The 16,449-nt window shown below is 50.3% G+C and overlaps 7 protein-coding genes across 7 annotated transcripts; 4 read left to right on the forward strand and 3 right to left on the reverse strand.

Moving 5' to 3' along the window:
• Nucleotides 1–548: 548 nt before the first annotated feature.
• F5891DRAFT_334345 (Mis12-domain-containing protein) lies at nucleotides 549–1,681 on the reverse strand. The gene is made up of 2 exons (XM_041371385.1): nucleotides 1,155–1,681; nucleotides 549–1,104 (listed from the first exon to the last, which is right to left on the reverse strand). The coding sequence occupies exons 1-2, from the start codon at nucleotides 1,575–1,577 to the stop codon at nucleotides 679–681; spliced, it is 849 nt and encodes a 282-aa protein (XP_041225506.1). The 5' UTR covers nucleotides 1,578–1,681; the 3' UTR covers nucleotides 549–678.
• On the forward strand, nucleotides 1,682–3,532 carry F5891DRAFT_334349 (uncharacterized protein). The gene has a single exon (XM_041371386.1). It carries the CDS (start codon nucleotides 1,787–1,789, stop codon nucleotides 3,350–3,352), a length of 1,566 nt encoding a protein of 521 aa, XP_041225507.1. The 5' UTR covers nucleotides 1,682–1,786; the 3' UTR covers nucleotides 3,353–3,532.
• Nucleotides 3,533–5,626: 2,094 nt separating this feature from the next.
• On the reverse strand, nucleotides 5,627–6,929 carry F5891DRAFT_1035270 (uncharacterized protein). Its single transcript, XM_041361798.1, has 2 exons — nucleotides 5,942–6,929; nucleotides 5,627–5,891 (listed from the first exon to the last, which is right to left on the reverse strand). The coding sequence occupies exon 1, from the start codon at nucleotides 6,703–6,705 to the stop codon at nucleotides 5,953–5,955; it is 753 nt and encodes a 250-aa protein (XP_041225508.1). The 5' UTR covers nucleotides 6,706–6,929; the 3' UTR covers nucleotides 5,627–5,891; nucleotides 5,942–5,952.
• A 104-nt stretch (nucleotides 6,930–7,033) lies between these two features.
• Nucleotides 7,034–8,618, forward strand: F5891DRAFT_1189019 (peptide chain release factor eRF/aRF subunit 1; the record flags this gene model as incomplete). Its single annotated transcript, XM_041367086.1, has 6 exons — nucleotides 7,034–7,113; nucleotides 7,173–7,212; nucleotides 7,273–7,511; nucleotides 7,559–7,991; nucleotides 8,044–8,260; nucleotides 8,314–8,618. The coding sequence occupies 6 exons, from the start codon at nucleotides 7,034–7,036 to the stop codon at nucleotides 8,616–8,618; spliced, it is 1,314 nt and encodes a 437-aa protein (XP_041225509.1).
• A 641-nt stretch (nucleotides 8,619–9,259) lies between these two features.
• Nucleotides 9,260–10,006, forward strand: F5891DRAFT_1128692 (uncharacterized protein; the record flags this gene model as incomplete). The annotated part of the gene is made up of 5 exons (XM_041364304.1): nucleotides 9,260–9,266; nucleotides 9,324–9,345; nucleotides 9,377–9,449; nucleotides 9,503–9,741; nucleotides 9,769–10,006. The coding sequence occupies 5 exons, from the start codon at nucleotides 9,260–9,262 to the stop codon at nucleotides 10,004–10,006; spliced, it is 579 nt and encodes a 192-aa protein (XP_041225510.1).
• Nucleotides 10,007–10,296: 290 nt separating this feature from the next.
• On the forward strand, nucleotides 10,297–14,972 carry F5891DRAFT_952937 (uncharacterized protein; the record flags this gene model as incomplete). The annotated part of the gene is made up of 12 exons (XM_041375143.1): nucleotides 10,297–11,038; nucleotides 11,094–11,429; nucleotides 11,490–11,658; nucleotides 11,786–13,041; nucleotides 13,109–13,498; nucleotides 13,555–13,675; nucleotides 13,730–14,021; nucleotides 14,078–14,117; nucleotides 14,163–14,331; nucleotides 14,385–14,452; nucleotides 14,509–14,660; nucleotides 14,721–14,972. 12 exons carry the CDS (start codon nucleotides 10,297–10,299, stop codon nucleotides 14,970–14,972), a joined length of 3,987 nt encoding a protein of 1,328 aa, XP_041225511.1.
• Nucleotides 14,973–15,105: 133 nt separating this feature from the next.
• Nucleotides 15,106–16,435, reverse strand: F5891DRAFT_1035278 (Pex19 protein family-domain-containing protein). The gene is made up of 4 exons (XM_041361799.1): nucleotides 16,342–16,435; nucleotides 15,772–16,286; nucleotides 15,546–15,713; nucleotides 15,106–15,484 (listed from the first exon to the last, which is right to left on the reverse strand). Exons 1-4 carry the CDS (start codon nucleotides 16,397–16,399, stop codon nucleotides 15,374–15,376), a joined length of 852 nt encoding a protein of 283 aa, XP_041225512.1. The 5' UTR covers nucleotides 16,400–16,435; the 3' UTR covers nucleotides 15,106–15,373.
• Between the last annotated feature and the right edge of the window lie 14 nt (nucleotides 16,436–16,449).

The following is a 16,449-nucleotide window of genomic DNA, read 5'->3' on the forward strand; positions in this document are numbered from 1 at the left end:
GATTACATAGTTCGATGTGGGGTATTGTCGTGTCTCCATAATCGCGGGGAGAGCGGATGTCTTACATCGGTTGGCAGGTGTGGGGTATGTGCCTCTCCTTCTCGGGTCTCGACGTGTTGACGTGGACATATCATCCTACGATGATGTTCGTTTAGCGGTGACTGGCACACGTGTGATGTCCGAGTCTGCGCGCGTAGGCAGACGGAATAGAAGGAAATAAATAGTCTCGCTTCCGACGATCACGATACGAGTTGTTACGACCGGAAGAATTGGCAGTCTGCATGCTTGGCAGGCATCGCAAACAGTGCGTAGCGCTACATAAAAAATAGTAGTACGAGTTTTTGAGGCCCTTTACTGGGATCTTTGTGTCCAAATGCGGCCAAGCGCGCCTAATTAGATGCAAACACTGCAATTTCATGTCCAATACAGTATGCACTGTAATGCGGTAGCGAGTACTTCATGAGAGCACGGCTGGAGCAAACACCCGGCCCGTACCAAGTACCTAACATTTGACTAGATAGCCTACTCGACCACGCTGTTGTCACATCGAAACCGCTTAGAGCTCTTCCCAAAGAAGGCCGTGATGTGCTGTACATATTAGCTCTTTACAGTACAGTACCCATCCTCCCACTACAAATTTTGACCCGCAATGGTATCACGGTCCGCTTGCCCCGGCGATCAAGCATTCTCCAGGGCAGAGCTTACTTCCATAAATCGCCTGAGATCTTCAGTTTTCGATACCGCAGCAGTGGATTCCACCAGCGATCCTACTGTCGAGCTACCAGCACCACCACCAGATTGCTGTGCTCTAGCAAGTACCTGCTTGCTGGCCCAGTCGAGATAACCCATCTTACTGACTTCCCATGGCCGTTTGCCAGGGTCTGCCAACAGCGATTGCGAAAAGGCAGCGACGGCTTCAGGCGTAAGAGGCGGAAGGGACGATACCGCAGAGAACATCGAGCGATACTGCTCTGGAAGGCTCATCAGTTCAGAAGCTTGGGGTGCTTGAAGAAAAGAGAGCTTTTCCAGGCGAGATTCAGAACGACGGCATTTGGCTGAAGACAAGCGGACTGCACGTGTCAACAAACGCTTCAAGCGACGTTGCTGCACGCCATTAGAACAGGCGGGGTTCGATGACAAGGTTGGAAACGTACAGCATCTAGTTTTCTTCGCAACTCGTCTATCTCTGTCATGAGCTCTGTTTCACGTTCTGGAGGGCAATCGAGATCGAGGTTCTCTTGGTGAGGGACGACGACGGGAAGATCGGCAGGAATGGCGAATATGTTGCGAAGTGACCATGTCTCGAAAAAGTCAAAGGCAATGTCCGTGTGGGATTCCAGAAGCGTTTGGAAAGCGACAAGGCCCTGTTCTACCTCTTGTGTGCTATCCCAATCCTCTTTCACTCTTTGTTCTCGCTCAGACGCCCAGCGAAACAGGAAGCCCTCTAAGGCATCCGCAGTATTTGTTATTGCTTCATTTGCGTAGTTTATAATGTCATCGAGGAGGAGTTGGGGTGAAAACTCGAGAATCTCGGGAAGTAAGGCTGATGGTACGGTAGGCTGTTGTGCGTTCATCATGGTCGCGTCAAGAAGATAACGACCACGTGATCGATCATTACCGTAAGCGATGCCGACTCCCGAGTTACTTACTCAGCAAACGCGTGTTCGTCCGGCACTTGAATTAATTTATAACAGCAAGCACTGCTTCACACTATTAGGAAAGGCTTAACCTGCAACGTTGACATTGACTAGCTCTAAACACCACTAACCGATCAGTGCGCTTCACCATGTCTGCCGTCTCGCACGGCACTCGTCACCTGAGGCAAGGTATCAGCGGAACCAAACACCATGCCCCTGTGACTGGTTCTGCTCGGTCACTTCACAGCTCTGCGTTCATTCCACCACTACGAACGCCCCATCCGTCCACTGCTCAACGAATTTTCACAAACTCCCGTAACCTCGTCTCCAGATTCTTTGCTCATTTAACTACACCAGGACTTGCGCATTCAGTTGCAGTCGCTCCGAGCCACTCGCTTGTCCGTCCTGCTCATTTCCATTCCAGTGCTCAGAGCGTTAAAGCATCGTACTCGCTCCCTGTGAGAAATGCTCTTTACCGCCCCTTATCTTTACCACGCCTTCCTCGTCCGACTCCCATCCCCGGGAACGTAGCTACTGTTGGTCTTGGCACTGCTCGTTCATTCCATTCTGCGCGCCCCATATTCCAGAATCTCGTGGATAACGTTCCCATTACTACCCGTGCACTTTGGGAGGCTGAATGGGAACTCAAGGCGAAGAAGAAGGAGGAGCGCAAATTCCGCAAAGCTAAGGAAAATGTGGCACCCCCAAAGACCAAGGAGATGCTCAAGCCGAAGCAGAAGCCCATTGTTGCTCAAGTCCCCGCCGAAATCGACATCTCTGAACTTGATCATTACATGCCACAACCTGCTTTGCCGGAAGTAACGACTTATTTGCTCGTTCCTATCGCTCCTACTCCCACCTCTCGTCTGCCCCTGTCTGCTGCACATTCCGCCGTGGGAACTAGCTCATTTCATCCGCTTCTTCCTGTACCTGAAATTGCTGCTGCGCATAAGACGCATCGTAACCATTCACTTCGCGTGTCCACTCTTTTTTCCCGATTGGATGCTGCGAACGTGTGGGATGACCCTGGCGTCGGCGTTGATGCCTATGCCTTTGGTTCCAATTTAGGAGATAATCCAAGCGATAAACAGTGCACGATACTGCGGGTCACATTTGCAGGTTGGACAGCTGCCCAAGTGCGCAGCGTCACCGGAGATAGCGGACAAGGATGGTGTGCTCTCGAAGAAGTTTACTCAGATGCCATGTCTGCTTCCTCGCAGACGAGTTCCATCGACGAGGAAGAAGTCTTATCAAGTCCTCAATCGATTGCTTCCAGTATCGAGCTCGATCTAGCATCCTTGTCAGAACTGGACTGCGACAACGATGCTGATGTCAGTTCAGACATCGAACTTGATTCGGATGATTGGGACTACGGGCTCGGGTTATCGCCCTCTCCCGACATACATGAGAACTTCGTTCTGCCAACGCTGGACTTTTCGTCATCATTTGCGCGGGTTGCGTCTCCTACCCAATCATGGGCTCCCTCGCCAAATATTATCCTTCGCACAGCGTCGGAGCTTGCCGATGAGTTTGGCAATGTATGGTCCCCCACTTCGTCGTCTTCGCTCTCGCCGTCACACTCGTACGACTGCCTGTCTGATCGGGAGGCACATGGAATTCCACGTGTTGCAGAAAGCGAGATGGAGAGATCGTGGCTGGGGGTTAGCATGGGGTTGAGCTCTTCATTCACTGAGAGACTTGAGGCGCTGCGATAGTTGGAGATTGATCGGTGACACGAATCTGCGTTGCGTATGCTACACCCTCTTTTCTTAGTTTTTTCTTCGTGAGTTTAGCTTTCTTGAATATTCTGTACCATTTGGAAGCTTGTTCATCTATTCAATGGCTCAACAACAATCAAAGTTCAACGATCTTTTCATTGTGACCTGCACAGTCTCACCTCTTCCAGTGCTTCTCGCTTGCGCTGGCATGGCCATCCGCACAGCACAAATTTTCCGCGCAGATAATTGAAGAAGGCGGGCCAACTCAAGTGTCCACATCTTGTCACTTGGAGTCACCATTCTGTTGCATGAGCATTCAGGCTGAACTCACCGTGATAAATTTGACTCTGAAAAAGCAGCGAAAGCATTTTTCCCGTCCACCTACCATGCGTGCATATTTGCAATGCGCACCTTGATATAATAGCAACCGTCATCAGGAAGACGAAATTTTTTTCCCGTGTTCAATTTGTTCTCTGGATTTCCACTTTGGGGGAGAAGTGCTGCTCTGGCAGTTGCCGACCTCAGGCTTGATCATAGGGTCGTAGGGTATTGCGTGTCAACTGTACCTGTACCTAGACATGGGTCTGCGTAAATGTATTCCCTCCTGTATCGCTGGGTGTAATTCCCAACACGACCGGTACCGGCGGGGCTGACTTGGTGAGTTGCGAGAAGGGCTGGCCACGACGTTCAATCAAACAGAAAAATATTACGTACAAACGTTGCCTAAATTCTCGTATAACCCCTATCTCACTAGAGGCCAGCCGCCTTCCCAGCGAATCACCAGTATGTACGGCACTCATGGTGGCGTGTTCTTCATTACCGCCCACCCGCTATCTCGTTCACCGGTGAAATATTCATCGTGTTGTAAGTTTAGTGAAGAACTTTTCCCCGATTCAACCGTCGCAGTCGCACTGATCTGTATATAACGCAATTCCGCTACCTAGTGTAGGCTGTGGCGCGATGGGTCGAGAAGGCTGTCGACAGGGCGACTAGTTTAGGCCAAGAAACCCCCAGACACTGCGATACTGTATGTGATCTGAGCCAAGTTCTCGCTCTGATGTGCTTTGCAGCGATCTAACTACCTCGCAGGAAGCTCATTTGATCAAAGGGAGGAGGCTTCGAACGACACGACGTCACAACTTAAACTTTACTTGAAACGAACTGAATTGACCCTATAAAACCCTTAGCGCATCATGATGCATGATGACCTATGCTTGTATCCTATTTATATGTCAGGATGTACTGTTATTTTTAGGTATTGTAAGCGCGAAGTCGCGGCTAGTGGGGCGCGAGGTGAAGCGAAGCTCGACAGGATAGGGTAGTCTGCATTTTCCCAACTTCCCCTCATGATCATTGTTGGTTAGCACAGCGTCATACCGGCAGTTGCCTCATTTCGCGAAGGCCATCAAATTTATCAGAAGTTAACGTTCCCCTGCCATACTTGCCTTGACTAGTAGCTTCGGGCTTGCGAGACGAAGTGGTCATCACTCTGCTCATGTAATGTAAATCAAAATGCACCAACCTCATCATAAAGTCCCCGTTAGCGTCGGTGAACCCTTTTTTGTTGTCCGAGTAGTTGGCCACCGGATCTTAGTGCATCGAATGCTTGACAATCATGCTGTCATTCGCGTCCAGCAAGGGCCAGCCCTGGATAATCCCGGTGAGTAGAACCTAGCAGTCCTTGTGGCAATGATGTCATAAATGACTCTTTGTATTGTCTGATGATGACCCTTATGCTGCGAAAAGAACAACAAGTGACCCGTCATCAAATACAAAAAGATATTTCTCACCGAAGCAGTGGTCATCCGCTATCATGTATGGCCACCGGTAGAAATTTTAGCATTTTTCGTTCAAATCGGTTGAGGCCTCGTTGATTTCCGTCAGGGTATAGCGTCTATAATAGAGATACACGTGTTGCTTGTGTAACTTTAGCTCCTGCTGGCGGGTATTATAGGCCAACTGAAGGCTCTAAAAACGGATTGGGGGTGTAGTGAGGTTATGCGCTATACATTCATTTACTGATCCTGGAGATCAATTGATAAATAGGGTTAGGATAGGGGCACGCACAGCGAGGGTTCAGTAGGTTCAGTTCAGAAGTCCCGTGCCGCAAGTTGCAATCCATCTGCAGTAACTTCTCTAGGTCAAATTGGTGATTAGAACCGGCGGCATAGAGTGACCGATGTATCGATTTCACGTTCATTAGGACCAGTGAGAAGTCGACAGCAACACGTTACCAGAGCAAGACGGAAATGCAACCATGTGCGTTAGGTTTATTGAAGTGTGAGACAATAGAAAATGAAAGTTCCAGTACATATCACGCGAGCTCACCGGTGTATGAGCGCTGTTAACATTGCAGTGATGAATACATACGGTGGGGGCGATATCGTAAAACGGCGTATTGCTCCGTGCGTTACGTTAACGTATTCCATCCCTAAATCCCAACACAATCTGGGGCGGTTTGTTCCGAAGGCGCGCGTTACATGGTAAGATCTAGCCAGGTAACACCCATGCGTCTTCAGACGGATGCGAAAAGTTGCTATGACACTCATGAGCAGTGACCAGCACAATGGAGTGATAGCTTCCTACTGTGATTCCTGCTACGACTGGTCCATGTCTTCTTGTTCAGGCTCCTGAAGAACAATCTGCTCCGGTTGATCCGGTTGCTGAACATTCCCATCGCTTTGACTAGAGTCTGTCACTGGTCCTTTCGCGGGATTGCTTGACACCTTGGGGTCCCCCGAACCTCCTACGCGAATAACGACGTTCATTGTCGACTTGACCCTTGTTTTAAATTCCTCGTCATTCTCACCACTATCTTCATCCTCGCTTCCTTCAAGCATCTGGTCGATAACGTCCACGCTACCCGTCTGCACTTCAACGTTCAATTCGCCCGGCACTATGTGAGGCAGAGAAACAGCCAAAAGCGCAAGATGCGGGATAGCAGCACCCATTGCGCTCAATCGAATCTCTTTAAATCCATCTTCGAGGATCAGAGCCTTGCATCGGCGCAGGTAAGCGGCTAGCTTGGTACGCCGCGTGATACAGATGTTATTCTTGCCTTCGGTATGCAAGGAACGCGGTGCTGTGGCAGGTGCGGACGGTGCGACTGTTGGGAATGGCCGTGGGGGCGCGAGTTTCCGAATTCTGGGACGGTTTTTGGGAGCTGTTGATGGCGATGTGGCTGTAGGGTTCTTGGTCGTCGATGGCTCCGATTGCCCACTACTAGTCTCCTTGTCCTTTTTGCTCTGTTTCGGATTGGCCTTGGCAACAGCTCCGCTTGGTAACTTGACTCTTTTCTGGTCATTGGTAGGAGGGCCAATTGACTTGCGCTTTCCGGCTGAGTTGCTCATGATGCGGTAAGACAAGCTTTGAGATAAGTGGCGGTTCGCTTCCGAGCAGACCAGTTGCAGAACTATATGACTAAATAGCGCCAGTAAACGTCATAAAGACTCGGTTGGTGAATGAATTGAGTCAGAATACTGGAAGTGCAAGTATTTGGCGAAGTCATCGTATTGGAAAGCAGCCTTGAGGCAGCCTACCCTAAATCCGCCACCGCCCGGTGAAAAAGTTTGTCCTCCATACATAAGCGTCAATTTGAACGTACGGGACATCCAAGGCGTCCCACTCACATTTTCATCAACAGAAAATCAAAACGTTCAGAAGAAAGATCTGCCCATCATGAGTCAAGATGTCGCAGAGCAAAACATTCAGATGTGGAAAGTAAAGAAACTCATCAAGAGCTTGGATTCGGCACGCGGGTATATCTTCATATTTTCAGTAAAACAACAGCGATGGAAGCTGATCGCGTGCTTTACAGAGCGGGGACATCCATGATCAGCTTGATCATTCCTCCCAAAGTGCGCCGATCTTAGCCAGGGCCTTTTACCATCTTGCTCATTTCAGTCTACTTGTTACAGGATCAAATTTCTCGTGCCTCAGCCATGTTGACGCAGGAATACGGTACCGCGAGTAACATCAAGTCGCGGGTGAACAGATTGTCTGTTCTTGCAGCTATCACCAGTACCCAGCAGCGCCTCAAGCTGTACAACCGAGTCCCGCCAAACGGTCTCGTACTTTTCGTGGGCACCATCCTCACCGACGAAGGTAAGGAGAAGAAGGTGTCATTCGACTTTGAACCTCACAAACCGATCAATACGTAAGTATCTCATCGGATGCATGACCTTGATCTTATGCATGAAACAGGTCGCTTTACCTCTGTGATAACAAATTCCACACTGAGGCCCTATCCGAGCTTCTCGAGTCCGACTCTCGTTTTGGTTTCATCGTCATGGATGGTAATGGAACCCTCTTCGGTACCCTCTCAGGCAACACTCGTGATATCGTACATAAATTCACCGTCGATCTTCCTAAGAAGCATGGCCGTGGTGGTCAGTCTGCGCTACGTTTCTCCCGTCTACGTGACGAAAAGCGCCACAATTACGTTCGAAAAGTCGCCGAGCATGCTGTCCAGCACTTCATTACAAACGACAAAGTCAATGTAACTGGACTCGTTCTGGCAGGAAGCGCCGACTTTAAGACAGAACTCAGTCAAAGCGACATGTTTGACCCACGCTTGGGCGCAAAGGTGATCAAAGTTGTGGATGTGAGTTACGGCGGTGAGAATGGTTTCAATCAGGTCGGTTTAAGCATTCTTGTACTTTTATATTATGACTAAGATTGAGACGTAGGCTATCGAACTTGCAGCGGATGCGCTGGCAAATGTGAAGTTCGTGCAGGAGAAGAGGCTCATCCAGAAGTATTTCGACGAAATCAGCCAAGACACGAACAAGTACTGTTTTGGTATTGATGACACGTTGAAAGCGCTTGATCTAGGCGCGGTCGAGACCCTGATTGTGTGGGAGAACCTGGACATCACACGTTATGTATTCCGCAATGCTGCAGGAGGTAAGACGCTTGTCGTCATTGCAGATCCCGGATGACTCATGGAATAATGTCAGAGGAAATTATCATCCACGCAAACAAAGAGCAGGAAAAAGATCGCGAGAGATTTTTGGATAAATCCACTGGTCTGGAAATGGAACATGCTACTGATCCACAGTCTCTCCTTGAATGGTTTGCCGAGAAGTACAAGGAGTTTGGAGCAAACCTTGAGTTTGTGACCAATCGGTCGCAGGAGGGCGCACAATTCGTAAAGGGCTTCGGTGGAATAGGCGGCTTGCTTCGCTACAAGGTCGACCTGACAAACCTAGCGGCCCTTGATGAAGAGGAAGACGAGTTCTACAGCGATGATGATGATATCTGACGTTATGGTTGGCTCTTCGGAGCCCCGTCCACTAATAGCACGTCGGGCGGGGCGGGGGCAGGGGCAGGGAAGTCAGGGGAGAACAGCGAGACCGGTATTGCGCGAGTTTCTGCATTCGGTCACAGTTCAATTGTTACACGCCAGTACTTGGTCTAAAGGTTCGCTCCTCCGCACATTTCATAGAATTTTCTGACAATATTTATTTCAGGTAAACGGTTCTTAGAGCGTATGAACTACTATATGCGAGTGGGGTCATCCTGTTGTTCGCCGATGAGTAGTTTCAACCTATGTAGTTGTATCCTATTGTTCGTTTGATCAATGCATTTCTTGTGTGGTGCAGTGTCTCAGATTTCAGTGCTCTCAGTGCTCTGTACAGCATGCTCTTCGACTGTGTCAACAAAGTGTCAACGTTGCAAGACGTTTATGAGCTGTGGCAGGCTGGCAACTGTGGCACCTGGTCAAAGCGCATCAAAGGGACGTGACGAAGCGCGTGACGTCACACGTCCACCTTGCGCCCACCTGTGGTATTTATTGACGGTTGACAACGATATAAACAGACGCGACGATTCGGGATCCACAATTTCAAGCGCATCGTTCTTGACTTCTGACACCCATTCCACATCATCTCCCGTTCTATTACTATGGCTGGTGAGTTTAACTTCTTTAATTCATGCATCCAACAGCTCCTATATAATGTACCCGCAGGAAGAAAACGAGCTGCAGAAGAGTCCGCCACCGAGAAAGCGCGAGACACGCAGTGCCAAGGTGCCCAGAACAGAGGCTCGAAAGAGCGCTAAGAGCACCGGGAAGAAGGGCGCAGCCCGATTGAAGGTCTGTGCCCCCGCATCCCTCAGCCCCTAATTCTGAATGTGTAGTATGAGTAGACGGGGCTGAGTGCCACTGCGTTCAAGTCGCGGGCGCAACCCTTGCATGTTAACATTTCACACACTAGGCCTCCTACTGACGTCGAGTCGACGGATCCTGGGTTCTTGGAGGCTATAGAGCTCGTTTCGTCGGGCTTTTCTACTGGGAGCTTTGGATGGAAGGGGAGCAAGCGGCTGACTGTGAAATTGCCCAAGTTGGAGGGAGAGGAGGAGGGAGAAGCAGTGCATGTGATGTTAACGTGAGTTCTGCCGGCGAGTTTTGGCAGATCCCTGGGTAATCTCTCACTCGCCAGAATCAACGCCACTGTCATTGGCAGCAAAGGTGCCAAGGAGGAGGGTGAGGAAGATGAGGAGGGTGAGAAATCTGGAGAAAAGGTGGGAGAGAAAACTGAGGAGAAAGCTGAAGAGAAGGTTGAAGAGAAAGAATCCGAGGGGGTGGACGAGCCTGTACAAGAGGAAACTGCTCCTCCTGCCGAGGCAACAGAAGAAGAGGCGGCTTCATAAGTTGTATTTTTATTCGTGCGTTAACAAAGTCTTAGTCCCTGATTTCTTTTTGGTTCATCAGAGGTCCATTCTATCTACGTTACTGCCATACATGAACATGACTGAATTGAATTCGCGAATGACTTTTTTTTTCTCATGTCAGTTCAAGTTTGTGTGCATACGGTACTCCGCGTCCACAGGTTGACGTTATTCCGGAAGTGCCTCATCATTATAAGCGCCCATATATAATTCCCACTAATCTTATTCCAAGCTCGTTAGCTCACTCAGACACTGGTTCTGAGTAGGTGAAAATGGTTTTCGAGTTCGGCGATTCAAACTCGGAGAAACCTTCTCTAACAACCACGAAAGGGGTTCCAACGTACTATACGACTCGCCAAACGAGAAATCATCGGCTACAACGAGCAGTTCTGAAAGTAGTTATATGTCTCTGCCTTGCAACATGGGTTAATCATTTTGCCCTCCCCATACGCCACCTTCTGGGCCTTACCGAGTACTCTGGGGCCTTGTTGGATGATCCCGCATCCGAGTTTGCAGACGACGATTTCCCTCTGCGTGCACATGAACCCTGGGACATATCTGTGGACTTCCCCTACCCTCGCACACTGTCCTATGAGGTAACAGAAGGTACATGGTTGCGACTCGACGTGCACCCCGTGAGTGGGGATATCGTATTTGACATGGCGGGGGACGTATATTGCCTACCGGGTGACGCGTATTTAGGAGCTGCTGGAAGAGTAGGAGGGAGAACAGAAGCGGTACCAGTCCTCACGGGTGTCCCACACGATGCGGATCCGCGGTTTTCACCTGCAGGCGATAGGCTTGCATTCAAAAGCGACGCGGGGCTCGGTGCTGACAATCTGTGGGTAATGCCCTGGGCGCCGGACGGGTGCACGGCCATGGACGTGCGTGCGCATGTCAGCTCACCGCGTGACCTCGAGCTGAAGATCCATGAAGAGGAGCAACTTGCACGAGGTATAAAGGAGACGGACGAGAGGAAACTAAGGAGATTGATAAGGGAGGCAAGGGTGAATGGTGAGTAATATCAATTACTTCTCTGTCAAGGCGGGGGATGCTCATGAAAGTATAGCGCAGCGCATTACGAATGAGACGTACAACTGGGTGTCTGACCCGCGCTGGCATCCTTCAGGGGATAAGGTTGTCGCAACAAAATGGTACTACTCTTCACGCTCTCTTGGAGCTGGCGAAGGATGGGAGTTCCCTGTTCCCACTGTCCACGCCCGGTCACAGGTCGAGGCAGGCGCCGGAAAGCGTGTGGTGTCAAAGAAACTACCTGTGGGGTGGACAAAGGAGGACTACGTGGAGCAACAGATCGGACACGAACAGTTCATATGGACGGGCGATGATGCGCTGATTTATGCTGGTAATGTGAGGGATGTAGGTGGCAGTTACTCGTATTCCAAAGGTGCGTTAGCATTCGCTGTTTCATCAACGCGCTATGTACTTGTTTCTCATGTACATGCAGATGTCCATCGGGGTATCTACGCGATCTTCCAGCGCAACTTGACGACGGGTATGGAAAAGACACTCGTTGACGCCTTCCCTGGTGGTGCAAGCCGGCCTATACTCTCGCGTGATGGACGCACACTTGCATTCGTGCGCCGTGTGAGGGATAAGGAAGCACTCGTACTCAAGTGAGTGGTGATTTGCTTATGATGTTCCTTCAGAGTTCGTGTAATCTCTCCAGTGTTCTTAATCACCATAGTTCTTGCATCGATATATCCGTGTATACGTGTACTGTAACTGACATTCCTTCGACAGGGATCTTAATACGGGCACTCTGCATCATATCTGGCATGGGCTCACCTACGACCTCTCCACAATCTACGCGCCGATGGGTACATACCCATCCTTTGCATTCACGCCCTCTTCGTCCTCGCCGGGTATCATCATCTGGGCTGCTGGGCAGATCTGGCATGTCCCATTGGCGTATAACTCAGAGGGGGAACTCATCGCTGCGGCCACAGCCACTAACAACATAAACCTTACGCCAAAGGTGATCCCGTTCACAGCGCAGATCTCGAAGAAGCTCGCGGAAACTCGGCGTATGAAGACTGATGTACGCAAGTTCGAATCAGGCCCACAGCGCCTGCGTGCCTTCACCCAGCTTGCGCTGGACGAATCTGGCGAGCATGCAGTATTTGCAGGCGCAGGCCAGACATGGGTGCAGGTGCTTGGAGACTCCCTCATCAATCCGACTACCTTGGACCCCATCGATGATGCCAACTTCGTTGAGACTTCGAAGCCTGCCCAGCGCATTCCGCACCTACACGCCTCTGCAGGATACTACTCACCTTCCTTCGTTCCTGCGTCTTCATTCATTTTGCACGCACGCTGGGATAATACACATTTCTCATCCCTTGAGCTGGCAGATCTGGAAAATAGGCAAGTATGGGAGGTCGTTGGACTTCCTAAGGGGCGGTGGTTTGGTGCTGTCGTAAGCAGATCTGCGGCAAACGGCGCGCGGACAGTTGTGCTAGTGAAGACGGGCGGAGATGTGTTGACTGGTGACGTGGTGACTACTGCGCAAACTGGAGTCTGGGTTGGAGAGATCACGCTTCCGTCCCATTCATGCTCCCAAGGCACGGTCGAACTGACTAACTTGCGCTACGTCCAAAGTAGTATCGACCCTTCTGATGTCGTCAAGCTATCGTTCGTGGATGGCAAGTCTAATGAAGTCCTCGTTCAGCAATCTGACAGTGTACTTCGGGTCTCATTGCGTGACGGTGCCGAGGAGGTGGTTGCTCTGGGGAAGGGAACTGACGAGATCGTTTTCTCGCCATCTGGATCCGTGCCCTCGATATCTTCAATACTAGCTGGACGCAGCCAAACAGCAGGGGGTGCGGCGTTTGTCAGCCTCTTTCACGTATATTATGCATCCCCTTCCTCAGTGGACCCTGAGAAGGCGATGTGGGCCAAGCCTGGGAAGGCACCGAAAAACTTGGCGCGTCTGAGTGGAGACGGTGGACACGATGTCGTGTTTAGTGGTGACGGCAGTGTGATTGGATGGTTCCTTGGTGCGTTCGTTTCTCTCCTAATTTTTTCGTGTTCCGCTGTGACCTAACTAACCACTACACGAATTAGGTCCATACCTCCACACTCTCCAGCTTTCCCGCCTATCCGCATGCACGGGCGCAATCGAGGCTGACACATATAACTTCGGAATCGACTGTGTCCGAGGCTTGCTGCATGTCACAGCAGTGGATGTTACTTATACCCCTGATGTGCAACGGTTGTCTAGGGAGGCACGCAAGTCAATAGCGGATGGCCTACAGAAATCAATTGCGGTGGAGAGCAACGCTGATGTAGTCATCATTCACAACGCGACTGTCTTGAGTATGGAGAATGGCGTGCTCGCGCAGGATTTAAGGTCAGACGCGAGCGTTGTGATTCGGAGTGGAGTTGTGGAAGCAGTTGGCGGCCCTAGTGTTGGTGAGGGGCTGCCGGGGGCATTTGAAATCAATGCTGAGGGCGGTCGGTGGTTCCATCTATGATCTGTGGAAAAAGGCTCATGTTGCGTGAACGCGTAGGGTACGTCGTCCCAGGTTTCATCGACTCGCACGCACACTGGAGTGGCACAGAAGACAAATACCCAGCAACGTCATGGGAAATGCAGACTTTCCTGGCGTACGGCGTGACCACACTACACAAGTGCGTGATTTTCTCTCCACACATTCATTGACCATTTCATTCCCGAACCTACAGCCCAAGTCTACATAACTCCCTCGGCTACGTCGAGCGCGGACGCATCGAGTCCGGACTTATGGCTGGCCCGCGGCTCTTCCATACCGGCAATGTCATCTATGGTGCATCTGAATACAGTATCCATCAGGACATCGCAAGCATGCGCGAGGCGCGTGAAGCACTTATCAGGATCAAGGCTGAGGGTGGAGATGCGAGCTGGAGCTATAAGAACTACAATCTGCCGACGAGGGCTGCAAGACAACGGTTATTAACAGCTGCACGTTCAGTGAGAATGCTGTGTGTGCCCGAAGGTGTAAGTGTGCCTCTGTTTCCTCATTCAGTTGAGTAGCCCGCTGATCGCGGTCGCAGGGAATGAACTATGATTGGGATTTGACGTATATTATAGATGGTAAGTGCTCGGCTCTAGGCCTTGAGTGGTTGTTGATTAGACTAGGGATGACGACGATCGAGCATAATATCCCTGTGTCTGTGTTGTACGATGATATCCTCACGCTCTACACGATGAGCGGGACTGGATCTACTCCAACGCATATCGTCGATTATGGAGGCATGTTCGGAGAGCAATATCTTTGGGCAACAGAGGATATTCCGAACGACCCGAAGTATGTCTCTACTTCAGCCTTTCACTATGTGCATTTAAGTAGCTCATGATCAGACTTCGCACACACACACGACACGACATCCTCGAAGGGGTCTCAGAGAGCACAAGCCGGCCGTTCGATTGTATGCTTCATATGGGTTCATGCCTAGTGATAAGCCGGTTAACTTTCTCGTTCCAGCGATGGCACTATGGAATGTTTCTGCATCCGTTGCAAATATGGTACATAGAGGGCTGCGTGCTCATATCGGGGCACATGGTGAGCCGCCTCTTGGACTCATGTACCACCAGGAGATGTTCTACGCCAAAGCAGGCGGACTGAGCAACTATGAAGTTCGTTTTCCTTATACCACAGTTGTTTGTTGAGTCTGATCTGGCCTGACCTCATCGCAGGTGATTCGCGCAGCAACGGCTGATGCCGCGATCACTTTTGGTCTCTTTGACAGCCTCGGGTCCATCTCGGGGGGTAAACTTGCAGACCTCGTCATCTTCCCGCCTGGCTTTGACCTGTTGCAGGATAATATCCGTCACACGCGGAATATTAGGTATGTTGTCCGCGGCGGACGGATATGGGATGCGGAGACCATGGAGGAGGTTTGGCCCGTCAAGAGGAAGCAGGTGCTTCCGCCGTTCAATGCGGAGTAAGAACAGGATACGAATTTGTAGCAGAGTTTGAAGATGTATAGTGAGATTCACATTGGTCATGTTTACCGAGGCCCGAGTCCCAGGTCAAATGAGCCATTATCAAATATCAATTTAACCTCACAATCAACGCAAAGTTCAGTCAACCAAGGTACAGCGCTTGAAGATAACACGGCAACATAGAGTGTGCTCATTCAGGGGCAAGGGTCTGGGAGCTACAATGCTACGGCAGTGCGCAAGTCCGATTGATATTTGTTCTCGCTGCAATTATTTTCAGTATACCCCAAGCATGCTTGTAAATTTGTCGCAAATGTTATATACTATCACGAAGTTCGTGCTCGTTGTGGACAACGGCAAACTCAGGTATTCGCTTGAAGTTATTCCGTCCCTCCGCCGATATGCATTCAACTGATAATACAGTTATCCGGCATATCCGGCATACCATCAGCGCCCATGTTCAATCCGGGGGGTAACGGGCCCATGATTTCCTCCGGGGGAGACCCGTGTTTTTGAAGCTGTGATTATACAGGCGATGTCATTGTCATATCGAAGAAAGTAGACTTGAAGTTAACGCACCTCTCCCATGAGCTCTACGATTTTAATTCTCGTCTTGTCGTCATCGTCAGCGTAATCTTTCGATTCAAAAATTTCCAGGAGTTGCATTATGCAGATAATCTGCGCATCGTAGCGTGACTTATCATCGGACGTTAAGGTAGTTGCATTGGCCTTGAGGTAGCCCGGGAACTGTAGATATGACGAAGGGAAAAAATGAGAGGCTTCGCTATGTCAAGAACAGGCCTACCTTGTCCGAAAGTTCTTTCAAGGGCTCGTATAGGACGTCCTTGCCCATAAGCTGGCCCATCATGGCTTCTAGGACACCCTGCATCTCTTCTTCATCCTCGTCTCCCAATTGAGATAAAAGCGCCTCGAGTGGATCAGCACTAGGAGCAGAACTGCTTGGATCCGATGACTTCAAGCCTGACTCGCTCTCCTTGAGCTTGTTCATAGTGTTCCGGATGCGTGATTGGAAGTCATCTTTTTCGCCAGTTTTCGGGGTAATAGGTGCTCCCTGTGCGAGCGATGGGTCGGTCGAGCCATCCATCCCTTCTGTCGACATGAGTCCCTGCTGTGCAAGATCGCGCCAAAGAGCCTCCATGTCTTCAGCAAGCGATTTCGCAAAATCAGCTTCAAAATCAGCATTTGAAGAAGACGGCTCTTGTTTCGATGAGGTTGGTTCATTCACAGCAGGCGATGACGTCGATGGTTGAGATAAACTGGACGCAGGGGCTTTGGCCGGAGTGAACTGATCCAGGACATCTGCTAGCCTTTATAAGCGCATCTACATAATGTTAATGAATGGTTGGCTTCTGACCGTCGAGATCATCGACGTCGTCCTCATCGTCGACACGGGGTTTGGTACTGTTGGACATCCCCAACTCTACAAAGTACTACGGGACAAAGTGTCCAGGCACTTAATGTG

The sequence above is a fragment of the Suillus fuscotomentosus genome (assembly GCF_016647785.1).
Source record: "Suillus fuscotomentosus strain FC203 chromosome Unknown F5891scaffold_29, whole genome shotgun sequence".
NCBI classification, from domain to species: Eukaryota; Fungi; Basidiomycota; class Agaricomycetes; order Boletales; family Suillaceae; genus Suillus; species Suillus fuscotomentosus.

What these genes read in the sequence shown, in the direction of transcription:
- F5891DRAFT_334345 (XM_041371385.1), bottom strand. Translation starts at nt 1,577, where the DNA reads ATGATGAACGCACAACAGCCTACCGTACCATCAGCCTTACTTCCCGAG. An exon ending in TGCGAAGAAAACTAGATGCT is followed by an intron (nt 1,105 to 1,154) that starts GTACGTTTCCAA and finishes AATGGCGTGCAG; the next exon opens with CAACGTCGCTTGAAGCGTTT.
- F5891DRAFT_334349 (XM_041371386.1), top strand. Translation starts at nt 1,787, where the DNA reads ATGTCTGCCGTCTCGCACGGCACTCGTCACCTGAGGCAAGGTATCAGC.
- F5891DRAFT_1035270 (XM_041361798.1), bottom strand. Translation starts at nt 6,705, where the DNA reads ATGAGCAACTCAGCCGGAAAGCGCAAGTCAATTGGCCCTCCTACCAAT.
- F5891DRAFT_1035278 (XM_041361799.1), bottom strand. Translation starts at nt 16,399, where the DNA reads ATGTCCAACAGTACCAAACCCCGTGTCGACGATGAGGACGACGTCGAT. An exon ending in CGACGTCGATGATCTCGACG is followed by an intron (nt 16,287 to 16,341) that starts GTCAGAAGCCAA and finishes AAAGGCTAGCAG; the next exon opens with ATGTCCTGGATCAGTTCACT. An exon ending in TCGTAGAGCTCATGGGAGAG is followed by an intron (nt 15,485 to 15,545) that starts GTGCGTTAACTT and finishes GTATAATCACAG; the next exon opens with CTTCAAAAACACGGGTCTCC.